The 16,864-nt window shown below is 31.6% G+C and overlaps 1 protein-coding gene across 5 annotated transcripts; it reads left to right on the top strand.

Moving 5' to 3' along the window:
• The first annotated feature begins 201 nt into the window (after nucleotides 1-201).
• LOC134718486 (AP-3 complex subunit sigma-1) lies at nucleotides 202-16,460 on the top strand. 5 transcript variants are annotated; one of them, XM_063581050.1, is made up of 7 exons: nucleotides 202-387; nucleotides 2,447-2,538; nucleotides 4,837-4,948; nucleotides 7,389-7,460; nucleotides 9,656-9,763; nucleotides 14,299-14,310; nucleotides 15,663-16,460. In XM_063581050.1, exons 1-7 carry the CDS (start codon nucleotides 319-321, stop codon nucleotides 15,774-15,776), a joined length of 579 nt encoding a protein of 192 aa, XP_063437120.1. In that variant the 5' UTR covers nucleotides 202-318; the 3' UTR covers nucleotides 15,777-16,460. The 5 variants fall into 5 exon arrangements, with proteins under 5 accessions (XP_063437120.1, XP_063437119.1, XP_063437122.1 ...); XM_063581049.1 differs by lacking the exon at nucleotides 14,299-14,310 and adding an exon at nucleotides 11,045-11,068; XM_063581052.1 differs by having other exon boundaries at nucleotides 14,299-14,339; nucleotides 15,663-15,832.
• Nucleotides 16,461-16,864: the final 404 nt, after the last annotated feature.

The following is a 16,864-nucleotide window of genomic DNA, read 5'->3' as shown; positions in this document are numbered from 1 at the left end:
TCACGCATAAATAACGCTGAATACTTTCAGTTTTTTTTAAAACAAGATTATAAAATAATCGAATATACAGTATCTAATCAAATAATAACTGGAAAATCTCCAAGTGATCACATAATCAAAATAAGCTGGTTCTCGTCTGACTAATACACTTTGTTTGAGTGAAGCGAATACAAGAGGATTCAGGCCAAAAGTGCCGGAAATTCACAACAAAACGGAACCAAGGACAGGGTGTTAGAATAACTAAGTGACTTCCGCTTCGTCGACAACACCTCCTCACACAAATGTGATTTTTACTGAAGAATCCCTGTTATTTATACAATGATTAAAGCCATTCTAGTATTTAATAATCATGGGAAACCAAGAATGTCCAAATTCTACCAGTTTTATGTAAGTGAAAGCGAAATTGAACCGGCGTCATAGACGAAATTCCAACAACTTATCTTCCGTCATCGTCACTTACATTTACATTTTACCCTTTGATCTAACTGTCTAATATGACTTGATACTCGAAAATACTAGGGAATGACATCATACTATCCTGACTTCATCAGCTTGCCATAGGCATAGTGCTAGTAGGGTACATGGTATTGGGTCTGTTCGCCCTGAGGCTGAGTTTGTTCGCCCATAGTCTGGATAGTCCCTTTGCCCTTTGAGTCCGTTTGCCCAATGGTCATAGACTAGAGTCTGTTTGCCTTGAGGTTGTTCACCCATAGAGTTGTTCTCTCTGCATACTTTTTATTACAAAATATTAATATTAAGGTCCTAATGGTTTTATAAAACTTATTCTGTTATTCAGATATTTGTACAACATGTTGTATGGAATAAATTCTTGACATTCATATAAAAAACATGGAAATATTTACAAGTTGATGGCTTATTTTGGAGCATTAATGATAAAAACCAAGATAGATACACACAAAAACGGTGGCCAAATGAGTAGTGCCTTTTCCTATCTCAAAAAAGTGTCCTGCCCTTCACTGGCACCCTGCCCCTTTCAATTTCTAGTCAGAGCACTGTTATACATGATATATATATATAATTTTATTTTGGATGTAATGCGTCTCCTGATTGGCTGACGTTATTTTGTTACAAGTCTTTAGACATAATTCAGTCATTTGACGAATCCATAACAAGTCGCCCCACACCTAATCGCCCCACTTTTAAAAAAACACGCCCCAACTTTGATTACCAAATGGACCCACTTGTGAAATGTGTTAAATCCCCTTAATATTACTTCTGAAAACTCGCCACACTGAATGGAAAACGATAAAATCTAGATTAATATATTATTAACCAGGATGAATTTAGTAAAGCCAACTCGCCCCACTTATGGAAAACGATAATATCTAGATTAATATATTATTAACCAGGATGAATGTAGTAATGCCAACTCGCCCCACTTATGGAAAGAGATGTTATCCTGTTTTAATTTTAAATTTTATATTAATCTAAATATTACCGTTTTCCATTCAGTGGGGCAAGTTGGCAGGAGTATTAAACATAATTTAACCAATTTCACATGTGGGGCGATTTTTTAAAAAGTGTGGCGATTTGGCAATTCAGGTTGAGGCGGGTTTTTTTTAAAGTGGGGCGAGTTGGTTAAAAAGTGGGGCAATTAGGTGTGGGTTGACTTGCCAGTGGGGACTTGTCCTGCTTCCTCATGTGACTGTGACATCATCAACATTTTTTCATGGTTTTCTATGGTTTAAAATGGAATTTAGAATTAAATTATAAGAAATGACTGTAATATTTTTTCTGTCTATTTGAAATAACATAAAAAATGTGGTGCACACTGTTAAATAACCTGCTTCACGCGTTATTCAGTGTGCACTCAATTTTCTATGTTATTTCTTCATAGACAGAAAAAATATTACAGTCATTTCTTAAATATAAGCATTAATTTATTTTTGTTTTGACAGAAGTTTAGAGTAGAATCTGTTTTTGTGGACCCTGGAAGTGGGAAGATGCACAATAAGTGCACTTGACTAATAACCCAAAATTGCTTTGCAATCCAACATGTCCAAGAATATGAAAAGTGCCCATTTTTGTGCTTTGATTGTTTACTGCTTCACAAGACTATGATCCAAATGATGTATAAAGATTGTTTTAAACCTGTAGAAACTGAAATTTTTTAAATAAATTTACTGTATATTTTACTTCCCCATATAATTCATTTTTTTTTGGTTTAAGCTTGAAATTCATCCAGAGCAGAAATCTAACACAAATTGGTATCCAACATATAAAAATGAATCCTCAGTATGCTAGTATTTACTATAGTATGTATAGTATCCTGTACTTTTTATGGTGTCTACTGAAGTAAAAGTACTCTAAAGTTTGTTTTAAAGAATTGCTGGTTATTGGAAGTGTCTAACTAACCAAAATAGTAATTAAAACAATTGTAGTTCTAATTTTTGTACTTATTTTTTTTCCAACCTTTGTCCAACAGCCAGAAGATTTACAACAACAGATAATTCGTGAAACATTCCACCTGGTATCTAAAAGAGACGATAATGTGTGTAACTTTCTAGAAGGTGGAACGTGAGTAATAAATATCAAAATAATATGTGATATAAAAAAGATGTGGTATGATTGCCAATGAGACATCTATCCACAAAAGACCAAGATGACAGACATTTATTATGATTAACAACTACTTTACATTGTGTACGTCACCATACAGCCTTCAACAATGAGCAAAGCCCATACCGCATATTATGCTATAAAAAGCCTCGATAAGACATGATTCCTAGATAGACAGCTCTCAACCAAACATTCCATCTGGTATCTAAAAGAGACGATAATATGTGTAACTTTCTAGAAGGTGGAACGGGAGTGACAAATATTAAAATAAGGTGTGGAATAAATTCCTAATGAGGCAAAATAAAATATTATGTGTGGTTCTAGATACAGTACATGTAAAAATAAGCCGGGGTAGGTTTGGTAGTTTTTTTTTTGGTTGTTATAGTTTTCATTGAGTCTTTGGCACAATGAATGGGAGCAACATTCTGACTCTAACAGTGCTTAATGAAAAATGCCAAAAAAGTCTTTAGGGTAGGCTATTATCAACAGGGATCTCCATGGATGAAAATTGAACGATGGAGGAACTTTCACCATCATAAACCGTATCTACGCTGTACAGTGTAGCGCGATCGAACGTATTTCATCCCTATCATAAGGATAGGTGAACATGCTTATTCATTGCTTATTTAAATTATATTTATTTGAATTTTCATTATAAATACTGTATAGAAGAATATATATTTTCAATAATTTCCGTTTTTAACCCTTCAAAGGCCAAGCCCTCATGCCCCCTCCCTTTCCCTTAGTCAAGAATGACCAAAACGCAAAAGCTATCAAGATAATCAAGACTAAAAAGTAGGGTAATTAGGGTAACTGGAACCACCACACATATATTTTTTTATTTGGCCTGAGACAGCTCTCCATAATAAACATGAACCAAATTACGTAGAAGCTATAGAAGTTATATAGATATATGCAATTCTATCTATCTATCTATCTGTATCTAACTTCTGCCAATTAAGGCACACCTCCAGGATCCTGGAGTACAGTATATAAGAAATGTTAAGATATATACACTGAATATCCTCCACCAATATTTACAGTAGATCCGTAATATACACTAATAAAAGTTCTTTATCCACACATAAAATACTTGTGTACGTTTTAAAATCTAAAATTTCATTGTAAAATTGAATTTAAGATATTGTACTAGTTCAACATTAGCAAAACCCATATTGCATTATAAACAATAAAAGGTACAGAAATGAAAACATTAAACAATTCAAATAGTATCAGCTTGATTTATTCACAAAACAATAAACGAAAAACAAATATGATATACAGAAATCAAGGACAACCACTGCATTACAGGGTACTGACATTGGACATGCAGATTGGTAGACCAGTCTTCATGTACTTGTTATTATTAAATGATATGAGCAAATAAGCCCTAATACGGATAAATCAGCATGTGCAATACTAGAAACGTTCCACTGTCGATATAAATCAAGATTTAAAATTGCTATTCGAACAGGGCCAATACAGAAAAAAGCGGGAAAAAAGCCGTATTAGCCCTAGGGCTAATACAGGACGTTCACTTCCGGTTTTCAATTTTCTTACGCCATTTCTTAACTTTGGAAGTATCGTTATGCATAAAAACATTTGTATACTATTTTTTAAATTAAAGTCATAAAATAAACAGGTTAAATGATGTGCAATATTTTGTAACGTCTTAAAGTTTTGAAACGGAAAAAACAGGGCCAATACAGATAAAGCGGGAAAAAAGCTGTATTGGCCCATGGGCTAATACAGGACGTTCACTTCCGGTTTTTCATTCTGTTATAATCATTTAATAAAAGTGTTATGAACTGGCTGTTTCTGTATTGGCACTGGTATAGATTCTGGTATAGATTCTGAATAAACAGTATTATAGTGTTATTAACTGGCTGTTTCTGTATTGGCACTGGTATAGATTCTCGGTCAGCTGTATTGGCCCTCGACCCTACGGGTCTCGAGGCCAATACAGCAAACCTTGAATCTATACATTTACCAGTGCCAAGTTATTGGAAGGTTTTCTATTAATATTGCTACTTGAGTATTGCCATTATAAGAGCTCACATTATGATATCAAATACATAAGTAACATATAGATGAATTTAGCTTTTCCTACAATTGTAATTGCAATTAGACTCTACGTTTTGTTTATTTAAAAAAACAAATCACAATTTTAAATAAACACAATAATTTGTATGGATTTAAATTGTGCATAATAAATTATTGACACATATTGCATGCTATATTTTATTTTAATTCCAGGTTAATTGGAGGCTCAGACTATAAGTTAATATACAGACATTATGCTACTCTATATTTTGTTTTCTGCGTTGATTCATCGGAGAGTGAGCTTGGTATCTTAGATTTGATACAGGTTGGTTGATTTTCTAAATAGTGGTAGTTTACCCTTGAATAACTATGGATTGTATTTCGATAAAAAATTGAAGATGTGGTATGATCATGATTGTTGCTAATGAGACAAGTCTCCAAAAGAGACCATGTGGCGTACAAATTGACCACTAATGGTCACTGTATGGCCTTCAACAATGACTGAAGCCCATACCTCATAGTTAACTATAAAAAGTCCAGCTATGACAAATGTATAACAAATCAAAGGAGAAAACTAACAAAACAAAAAAATATAAACAGAATTTTGTTTTACACTAGATCACAGGCTCCTGACTTGGGACAGGTAAATACAACATACAAACCTAATCTACTGATACTTGGCAATTATATAAAATAGCTAGATTGGATGACACCTTTATTTTTCAAAAACAAGACAGTAAAGAATACCAATGATTTTAGAGAGAGAATACGAACATGATGAATATGTTTTTTAATAATATTTGGAGTTCTATGATCCTGATTATTACTGTTTTCCATATACTTATATAGAGGGGGCAGGACCTTTTTTTTGGGACGTTGGGATCGGGTGTTTTTAAGCTTAGAATTAATCCTATTGGGAATAGTTTTTTTCAAATTTCAGTTTGGAAAGAAATACAAGTCTTTGGCTATATTTCAATGTAAAATTTATTTTAATTGTGCAAAACTTTGGTGATCTTTAAAAAAGAAAATTGCAGTAAATTGCAGTTTTGAGGTGACATCATGTCAACTACTGGTAGGGGGAGATAACTAGAGATAATAAACCCATTTGAATTACTGACCTTCATCTGACTTCTAATAGGTCGTTGTGTAACAGGTCATTGACAAGAGTATACATTAAGAAGGACATACCGTTGAGCGGGTTATTTTTCCCTTGTGTAAACTTTCGTGATTTTTTTATCAATACCTTTGAAAGTGCTTTTTGAATTTGTTGGAATTTACTTAAGCTATTTTGTTCTATCAGAAAAAAATTAATAAAAAATTTACACACCGCAAAATAACCCACTATAAGATATGTGCAAAGGGAACACATACACAGTTCATATTTTACATATTATGATATATTTGGTACAAAATGTTAAAGGAAGTATTATATAGGAAATATTAAAAACAACAATGGTAGCTACTGTGGATTCATTTATTTTCGTTGGTACCAATTTTCGTGGATTATGGAAAACTTGCATTTTCGTGGATATTTGATTTCATGGATTTGCTGAAGTCTGCATATAACCCTTTAGTAATTTTGTTATTCATTGAACATTTAATTTCGTGGTTCACCTGTAACCATGAATACCACGAAAATTGGTATCCAACGAATAATAATGAATCCACAGTATAGCATGTCATAAGTTTTCAGAAGTACATTAGAAAATTATCTTTTATAAATATCGCTTCACAGCAAAAACCATCATGAACCTTTCAACTGATTATCAAAGAAAGTGAAGTCGATGGTATAATTAAACTCTTGAAGCGTAGAAAAGCTAGTGGCCATGACAAAATTCAACATGAACATCTGTTGTATGGTGGAAATACTTTAGTCCGATGCTTAACATCGTTATTTAATCTAGTTGTGAGTAAAGGTCGTATCCCTAATGGATGGAAACTAGGTCTCCTTGTTCCATTATTTAAAGGCAACAATAAACCGAAGACTTCACCGGACAGTTACCGACCAATCACGTTACTTCCATGTGTTCTCAAAGTGTTTGAGCATGTTATTAAGTCAAGATTGTTGTTATATAGACTATTTATATATCATCTTTTGTGTATTTACCTTATACTTTGCTCTTATACTAATAATTTGTGTGTAATTATGTTGTAACGTTTGCTTATATTCATTAATTGTATGTTCATTGAATCTCATTTATGAGGAATTAAAGATATGAATGAATGAATGAATAAGTACATTAGAAAATTATCTTTTATAAATATCGCTTCACAGCAAAAACCATCATGAACCTTTCAACTGAATATCAAACTATATAAATATACATTAGAGCAAATAACATAAGTTTTGTTTGCATAAAAATAAAAAAATGCAACAGATGCATATTTTATTCAAAATAAAAAAAAATGATTTTTTTAGTCTCTCCTACAATAATAGAGGGGCATTATATTTTCTGGTCTGTAGGTCCGTTTGTACGTCCCTTTTGTCTGTCTCTTTTGTCCTGCTTCAAGTTACAGTTTTGGTTAAAGATTTTGGTCAAGGTAGTTCTTGAAAAAGAAATTGAAACATAATACACAAGTTCCCTATTTTAATGTAAAATGAGTGTTGACCCCAATTTCATGGTCAACTGAACATAGAAAATGAAAGTGTGAGTGGGGCATCTGTGTACTGGGGAAACATTCTTGTTTGACTACAGTTTGATTTGTATAATTATATTTGCATAGGCAACACTATTAAATCTTTTTATATTGATCTCTTTTTACAGGTGTTTGTAGAAACATTAGATAAATGCTTTGAAAATGTATGTGAGCTGGACCTTATATTTCATGTTGATAAGGTAAGCTTTCCATAGCTTTAATAGGATACCAGTTTATCACGAGCATATCTAAAGACCATAGTTTGATCTTTGCTAGAAAAACCAGATATTGTGGTCCTAATTTAAGGTCTTCTTGCCATGTACTCTACTTCGTAAAATTTTATACAGATAATAAAAATAGAACGCTTTAATAATATTTTAAATAAAAAGACTAAGAATGCCTATACACACACTTACCAAAGATAAAAGAACAGTGCATGTATTGCTATTGCTCATTTCAAGGTCCAAATTTATATGACAGTAAAGCACACTGCATTACAATAGTATTTCTCTGTAAGATGTTTTAAAAAACTTTCCATTTTCTGAACTATCATGACTATTATTGACTGTATTCAATATCACTTAAAAAACAAAATAAGAGTGAAAATATACAACATATGGTCAATAACATGAAAAGCTTGTCCAAATATATATATTCACCTGACTGTTTTTAGCTCACCTGGTCCAAAGGGCCAAATGAGCTTTTCTCATCACTTGGCATCCATCGTCGTTAAGTTTTACAAAAATCTTCTCTGAAACTACTTGGCCAAATTTTCCCAAACTTGGCCACAATCATCATTGGGGTATCTAGTTTAAAAAATGTGTCCAGTGACCTGGTCAACCAACCAAGATGGCCGCCTTGGCTAAAAATAGAACATAGGGGTAAAATGTGGTTTTTGGCTTATAACTCAAAAACCAAAGCATTTAGAGCAAATCTGACAAGGGGTGAAATAGTTTATACAGGTTTAGATCTATCTGCCCTGAAATTTTCAGATGAAAAGGACAACCTGTTGTTGGATTGCTGCCCCTGAATTGGTAATTTTATGGAAATTTTACTGGTTTTGGTTATTATCTTGAATATTGTTATAGATAAAGATAAAGTGTAAACAGCAATAATGTTCAGCAAAGTAAGATTTACAAATAAGTCAACAGGACCGAAATGGTCAGTTGTCCTGTTAAGAAGTTATTGCCCTTTGTAGTCAATTTTTAACCATTTTTTGTAAATCTTAGTAATCTTTTACAAAAATCTTCTCCTCTGAAACAACTCGGCCAAATTAATCCAAACTTAGCCACAATCATCTTTGGGGTATCTAGTTAAAAAACGTGTTCAGTGACCCAGCCATCCAATCAAGATAGTCGCCACGGCTAAAAATAAAACATAGGGGTAAAATGCAGTTTTTGGCTTCTAACTCAAAAACCAAAGCATTTAGAGCAAATCTGACAATAGGTAAAATTGTTTATCAGGTCAAGATCTATCTGCCCGTAAATTTTCAGATGAATTGAAAAACCTGTTGTTGGGTTGCTGCCCCTAAATTGGTAATTTTAAGGAAATTTTGCTGTTTTAGGTTATTATCTTGAATACTATTATTGATAGAGATAACCTGTAAACAGCAATAATGTTCAGCAAAGTAAGATTTACAAATGATCATAAAAAGTCAACACGACTAAAATGGTCAATTGAGTGAATTGACCCCCTAAGGAGTTATTGTCCTTAATAGTCAATTTTAAAGAATTTTCATCAAAGTTGTAAATTTTTACTAACATTTTCCACTAAAACTATTGGGCCAAGTTCATTATAGATAGAGATAATTTTAAGCAGCAAGAATGTTCAGTAAAGTAAGATGTACAAACACATCACCATCATCAAAACACAATTTTGTAATGAATCCATCTGCTTCTTTTGTTTAATATTCACATGTACCAAGGTGAGCGACACAGGCAGGCTCTTTAGAGCCTCTAGTTTTAATATATGTTTTTTGCTTTATGATATATATCTTACGGTTAATTGTGTTAGGTTGCTGTTTGCAATTAGGTAAATCCCACATTAATTTTTATTCATATTGATGTTTTAAAGTTCTGACATTGAATATCAAATTGTCTATTTAAGTTGCTAGATATAAGAAGATGTGGTATGAGTGCCTCTGAGACAACTCTCCATCCATGTCACAATTTGTAAAAGTCAACCATTATAGGTCAAAGTACGGTCTGTAACATGGAGCCTTGGCTCACATAAAAAAGCAAGCTATAAAGGGCCCAAAACGGTCTACTCTATATTAAAAAAAGAAACAAGAAACACTTATGAACCACATCAACAAACGACAACTACTGAACATCAGATTTCTGACTTAGATAGGTAAACTCATCTAAATAAGAAAAAGCTTGTTTTTAAATTTTAGGTTCATTACATTCTTGGAGAGCTAGTTATGGGAGGAATGGTCCTAGAAACTAATATGACAGAAATTATGACCAGAATAGAGGAACAAAATAAGTTGGAAAAATCAGAGGTACAATCAAGTCTTATCTCCTTAGTTTATATATTACAACCTTTATACTGTACATGTGCTGAAGTGAAAATAAAGTTGAAATTGCACTTATATTTAGATACCATTTAATACAGAAACACAGCTGAAGAGTTCAAACTGAAAATTGAAAATGTTAAATTCATCCGAAACCAATCAGGTCTGGTAAAAAAGGTGATTTGTTTTTTTCTACCAAAAAAGGGTGAATTCGTAACTAACCACAAATCTGTCATTTGGTGATTCGTTCTAATTGATTGTCACAGGGTAGGTCCGGACTGGTTCATTTTTTGTGTTCACTTAAGACATTAAAGTTCTTAAAAAAGGGATAATGGAACAGTTTTAGACTTTTAAAGGCAGTTCTAATTTACAATGTTTGGGAGTAGTCATTACGGAGGTAGTCCTAGTCAACTCAAGCCAAACAAAAAATATTTCTGTGTAAGTTTTCCTCATTTAAATAAGTAGGGTAAGGTATGTAGAATTTAGGTTAGGTATGTTGAAACAATTTAAAAGTCATCTGGGGTCAAAATGGTTTTTTTTTGGGTCGATTTTGTACCATAACATAAAGTAACATTTGATAGTCATGATAGTGTAATAAATAAAATTTATAATACCAAAAAAATGTTTAAAATTTGTCTAAAATTTTTGTACCCTCGAGCCTCCTTTAGGTAAAGCACAATTTGACAAATCTTTTGGTGGAATTCAAATTTGAACTTTCAGAAATGGAAGTAGGGTTCAAGTCTTTACGTTGTAAGGTAAGGTCTTGTTTTTGGTTGTTTAGCTTCTTCCCACAGTGTGTATTGCTTTCTGATTGGAATTAAATATTTTTAGACACAAAACTAACATTGCGCATACATTATTTAAATGACCTTAGTATTAATACTATTCAAGTTTTATATTTTAGCATGAATTGAATGATCATTCTTACAACATTGAAATTTTCTATGGTGTGTCTAGGAAATTCATGAAATTAGGATTATTATATGATAAAGGGGCTTATTTGGGCCATATAATCTCCTAATAAGCAAATAATTCTTTGTGTAGAATTTTTCTGGTCTATTTCTTTTTGATAGTGTGAATAGAAAAACAAGAGGCTCTATTTAAAAATCGAAAGTTATACTCAAGTGATCATGTCTTATACAAATTTTGTTTCTCTAATCCTTTTTGTGGAAATGTGTCACTGTATTATTATATACACTCATAAATATTATGTTGACTACTGAATAATTTGTAGGTGCACACATTATATAAAGTTTACACTATTTTTAGGTTACGTTCCAAAAGGCTGCATTGGTAGGTTTTTATTTTTGGCTTTTTTCAGATCTAAGCCAATGGGAAGACAAGTTACAAGATTTATATATATACCTGTAATTTTATTATGTGTTCTTGGAAACTAAAGTCCAGAGTGTAGTTAGTTATTGAATGTCTACTAATGATCCAATTGTTTCAGAGATTCATATCGAATATGTCATTTTAATTTTAAGTTTATGGGTGTTTTTTTTTTAACCAGTTTGAGATAAATTTTATAACTTTTTCCTGCACTTTACCTAAAAGCAAGTTTGCTTGATTATAGGTTTTATGTCACCTGCTGCAGTGCAGTGGAGGGGGCATTAAATTCTACCCTTGTAAGTCTGTCTGAAAATGGTGCCTTAACCAAATGTTATGAAATTTTGGGTAGCATCACTTTACCTTTCTAGAGTTATGCCCCATTACAAATGGAAAAATTGCCAGGAATTTTCGTTTCTGATCTATAACTTTAGCAAACATTATGAAACAAATATGACTTATTAATAGAGATCTCAGTTATTGATTAAAGTTCACATCCAACCCTCTGCCATTCAAACAAATATATATCAAATATATATACATATATATAACGTCTAAAAATAGCAACAATCAACATTCAATCTATTTAAGTGTGGATCAGTTTGTAATTTTAAAATATATCAAATATATATATATCTAGACTTTTCCTCTTTAACTTGCAACATTTAATGGAATTTTGTAATATAAAATTACTACTTTAATTATTTATGACTGTTATCTTGTCTTCCCATATGTATTATAAATGACTGTTATCTTGTCTTCCCATACGTATATGATTCTGGACATAGCTACAGCATGCAGCCTTTTTATTATTTATAGTATGTGTTGTATGCTATTAGCACATTTTACTTCATTGAGTTACCCTTATATCTTATTGTTTTTAACTAGCTAGGAGGGTTCATTTGTATAACAATCTGTATGAGGGACAGAATTTTTACATCAGACCAGAAATATAATTTAAAGGGGGGATGGATTGTTTGGTCTCAAAAATATTATTTTTTTGCTGAAATAGATGATTTTTTTTGTTTTTTTAAATTAGGAATTGGAATTATTTAATAAAAAATTATGTTAAAGCTTTTGGGATTTCACAAATTTTTGAAAATTAATGAAAATATGATTAAAAAATCTTCATTGATTTTTGAATTTTTATTTGTTTTTGAATAAAGCATGCTAGAAAATATAATTGGCTACTCACTGCCATGACTGCACAGCATGCACACAGATAGAAGAGTAATAATGGAACAAAACAATTTACTCAGATGGAACATTTTGCTTATTTTTAGCTCACCTGGCCTAAAAGGCCATTTGAGCTTTTCTCATCACTTGGCGTCTGTCGTCGTTAACAATTTTTCAAACATCTTCTCCTCTGAAACTACTGAATGGATTTGAATGAAACTTAGCATGATTGTTCCTTAGATTATCCTGCACAAAGTTGTGCTTCGATTTTTGATCCATCAAAAAACATGGCCACCGTTACTTAAAATAGAACATAGGGGTCAAATGCAGTTTTTGGTTTATATCTCGAGAAGCGAAAAATGTTCATTAGGTCAAGATCTATCAGCCCTGAAATTTTCAGATGAATCAAACAAACCATTGTTGGGTTGCTGTCACTTAATTGGTAATTTTAAGGAAATTTTGCAGTTTTTGGTCATTATCTTGAATATTATTATAGATAAAGATAAACTGTAAACAGCAAAAATAATCAGCAAAGTAAGATCTACAAATAGGTTAAAATGACCAAAATTGTCAATTGACCCCTTAAGGGGTTATTGTCCTTTAATGACAATTTTTCACAATTTGTTCATCATATTTGCTAACTTTAAAAAATCTTTTCCTCTGAAACTACTGAATGGATTTAGATGAAACTTAGCATGATTATTCCTTAGATTTTTTATCCATAAAAAAACATGGCCGCCGTTACTTAAAATAGAACATAGGGGTCAAATGCAGTTTTTGGCTTATATCTCAAAAACGAAAGCATTTAGAGCAAATCTGAGGTGGGGTAAAAATGTTCATTAGGTCAATATATATCAGCCCTGAAATTTTCAGATGAATCAAACAAACCATTGTTGGGTTGCTGCCACTTAATTGGTAATTTTAAGGAAATTTTGCAGTTTTTGGTCATTATCTTGAATATTATTATAGATAAAGATAAACTGTAAACAGCAAAAATGATCAGCAAAGTAAGATCTACAAATAAATTAATATGACCAAAATTGTCAATTCTCTTGTTTTTTTTGCTTTTGAAGAAAATAGGACGATTCAAAGAACATTTAAATAAATTGAAAAGCCAAAATAATCATTGATGAGATATTTAACCAAAAAAACTAAGGTGACCGATTCAGGCTCTTGAGAGCCTCCTGTTTAGTATTAATTTATATACATATTTGCATGTAAATCAGGTATAGAGAAATTCCTGCAACAGAGATTTGCATGTATTTTAATAGGTGTAGAGATTCCTATAACATACATGTACATTTGCATGCCTTATTGTTAGTTTTATACTGTTACATATCCATGTGTCTGTCCACAGTCAGGAACTTTGTCAGTGACTGTCTGTCTGTCTGTTATGTGTTATTGTTTTTGTTGTTAAAATAATTTTATTTTTGATAGCAGGTCTTTTGTAGTTTCTGTTTGATATATTCACATTTATGATTTAAGTACAATTTCGACATATTGGCATAGACCCCTGTATATTAGTCTAGACCAGTTGATGTCAATTGTTTGGTTTGTGTTGTTGGGTTGCTGGAGTCTCTTGATCCACATTCATATAGATATATACCGTATTTGGTCGTGTATAATGCACACTTTTTTACCAAAATAATGTAGTCGCAAATTTGAAAAACGGTGGCATTTGTGTTCACAGACACATTCTTATTTTTTAAAATTAGGACAGTGAGTCACTTACTTATTTAGAGATTTAGAGTTATGGCTTGTTATTATTTTTTTTTGAAATCCTGTCCGCTCTTGATTTAAGATTTCCTCGCCCCAAGTTTATGAAACTCCCACACAATACTGCAAACCTTTACTTGAAGACAGAGCTTGAACCTGGGCAATGACTGGAGTACCCTTTTAGACTTAAGCTCCTTTATAATTTAAAAAATTGCAAAGCTTGAGAAGAGACGTTTGTGTCGTTAGACACAGACTTCTTCCTTTTATCAATATCAATATCTCACAATTTACCTTATATATTGTAGGGTAGAATGGGTGTAAGTTCAAACTTTTTAATTTAGAAGAAGTTAGTATTATCAACATTAACTAACAGTGGTTGCTACTGCCTGTACTAAAATTTTGTAAAATTTCTGTTATGCAGAATTTTTTAATATTATGCGAATATCTTGTCTTGTATTAATTATTGTGAGCTTTAGAAATGTGCAGTATTGTTAATGTACAAAATCATAAAAGTTGTGAATCCAAAAAACAAATTGTTATATTTCAATTGAAAAACTTCATACAGAACTTTAATACCATCAGTTCTTAGAATCCACTTTCAACCAGGACCATTGTTTTCCCCCCAAAAAAATCTAAATCCTCGAGTTACTAGAAGTAGCAAATATGGTGTTTGCACCTGTCCTAAGTCAGGAATCGGATGTACAGTGGATGTCGTTTATTTATGTAATTAATACATGTTTCTCGTTTCTTGTTTTTTATATAGATAAGACCGTTGGTTTTCCCGTTTGAATGGTTTTACACTAGTAACTATGGGGCCCTTTATAGCTTGTTGTTCGGTGTGAGCCAAGGCTCTGTGTTGAAGGCCGTTCATTAACCTTTAGTTTACTTTTATAAATTGTTATTTGGATGGAGAGTTGTCTTATTGGCACTCATACCACATCTTCCTATATATATTTGATTGATTAGAATAATCATCAATGTTTAGCTAGAAGCTGTTGTTCTTTGAATTATTAAGATTTTAAGCATGACTTGGATTGATACCTGCTTGTGGTAGTTGTGAATTTAATTATATACTTACATATTATAACTAGTATTTTTTTTGTATATATAAAAAAAAGCCATGGAAAGTCTGTCTGTAAAGTGTTGGATTGCTGTGAATAAGTATTGTCACATTTAATTTTTTTTAGCGAATGTGTTAAAAAATAATTTGAACATGAATTTCATGAAATTCAGTTTATAGGTTTTTTCACAAATGATTTGTTTTAATATTGTATAGAAAAAAATAGTATTATTTTCCTAATAAATTATTCACATATTCATTCTTTACTTTTCATTCATCTTATTGAATTTTTACTTCTTCTTTCTATTGCTGCATAATGCTACAGGACACATTGCAGCTTGTGTGATCCTTTAATGGCTGTCTTTCTATTTTATAAAAACATTAAATCAATAATTTATTTTTCTGCTTTTCTTTCAGAATATTTTTCATTTATTTTTTCAGTATTCACTTTTTTCACTCATAACTATCATTCATTGGTTGAGATTTTAACATATTTTATGAATATTCATCAGTTAAAATTTTCATGAATATGTATGATTTCACTTAAAATTTTATAATTTTTCATGAATATTCATCAGTTCAACTTTTCATGAATATTTATGATTTCAGGCTGGTATCTCTGCTGCTCCAGCTAGAGCTGTTAGTGCTGTCAAGGATATGAATATTCCACAGAAGTTCAAAGACATGAAGTTACCTGACCTTCCTAATTTTAAACTGTCATGAATATTCAACATTCAGCTCATGAATATTTATAAGATCAAATCATGTTGTCATTTTCATATCACATCTTATATTGTTTAATTTTTATCTTTATGGTGAAATTGTACTAATTCTCGGATACGTAATAGGAAAAGTTGACATTTGCTACTACATGTACATCCTTTTAATTAAATCGGAAATTTATTTTTTTATTTTCAAAACTGAAGCTGCAGGGTGATACAGTTGTATTCATTGAAATAAAATAGGTATACACTTTCACTACAAACCGAAATATGAAATTGACATACAATAACATTCTCTTTTTTTTAAATTGCATAAAGTTTGTGAAAAGATAACATTTTTTTTCTATGAAGTGTTGAGTTTGTCACTAACATATTTTTGACATGCAAGAACATTCTGTTTGGAAGATTGCAAAATTTCTGTCTTTGGTTTAATAAATAAATATAAAAACCTACAAAGTAAATGTTTGGCAAAAATTCTGTCCTATAATCAATAGAATAATTAAAAGTTAATATAAAATAGAGTTGTCTCCTCTTACAAGAAAAATATGAAACCATGATATGAACATTTGGTTACTTTTAGGGTCTACAGGCAATATATATACGTAGAGGTTTAGAAAATGTATGTTATTTATGATTGTTGTTGTTGAGATGAAAATACACTAATGAATAAATGACCTTAAATGTTTTATGTTTTTTTCTGTTTTGCTCATTGGAACTAATGGTTTATTGGATCCTTGCAAGGTCTACATGAAAGAAAAAAAAAGATACTGTGGATTCATTAATATTCGTTGGATACCAATTTTCGTGGATTTTATGGGAACAGGGGAACCACGAATTTAAATGTTCAACGGAATACGAATTTTCCAAAGGAATGCATGCAAACTTTTCCAAAACAACGAATTTAAATATCCTCGAATATGTGAGTTTTTTGCAATCCACTAAAATTGGTACCCACGAAAATAAATGAATCCACAGTATTGGATAGCCATGCATGACACAAAACCAGTACATGCACAGCAATAACCATACAACAAAAGTCTGTCAGGCAGGGTTCACTCAACCTCTACCTTATTCCATGGATCAGTGGTC

Source organism: Mytilus trossulus, chromosome 5, assembly GCF_036588685.1.
Source record: "Mytilus trossulus isolate FHL-02 chromosome 5, PNRI_Mtr1.1.1.hap1, whole genome shotgun sequence".
Classification (NCBI taxonomy): domain Eukaryota; kingdom Metazoa; phylum Mollusca; class Bivalvia; order Mytilida; family Mytilidae; genus Mytilus; species Mytilus trossulus.
The sequence above is the reverse complement of the archived record's forward strand: the minus strand, read 5'-3'. Positions and strand labels throughout refer to the sequence as shown.

What these genes read in the sequence shown, in the direction of transcription:
- LOC134718486 (XM_063581049.1), top strand. Translation starts at nt 319, where the DNA reads ATGATTAAAGCCATTCTAGTATTTAATAATCATGGGAAACCAAGAATG. An exon ending in ATAAGTTGGAAAAATCAGAG is followed by an intron (nt 9,764 to 11,044) that starts GTACAATCAAGT and finishes CACTATTTTTAG; the next exon opens with GTTACGTTCCAAAAGGCTGC. An exon ending in CGTTCCAAAAGGCTGCATTG is followed by an intron (nt 11,069 to 15,662) that starts GTAGGTTTTTAT and finishes TTATGATTTCAG; the next exon opens with GCTGGTATCTCTGCTGCTCC.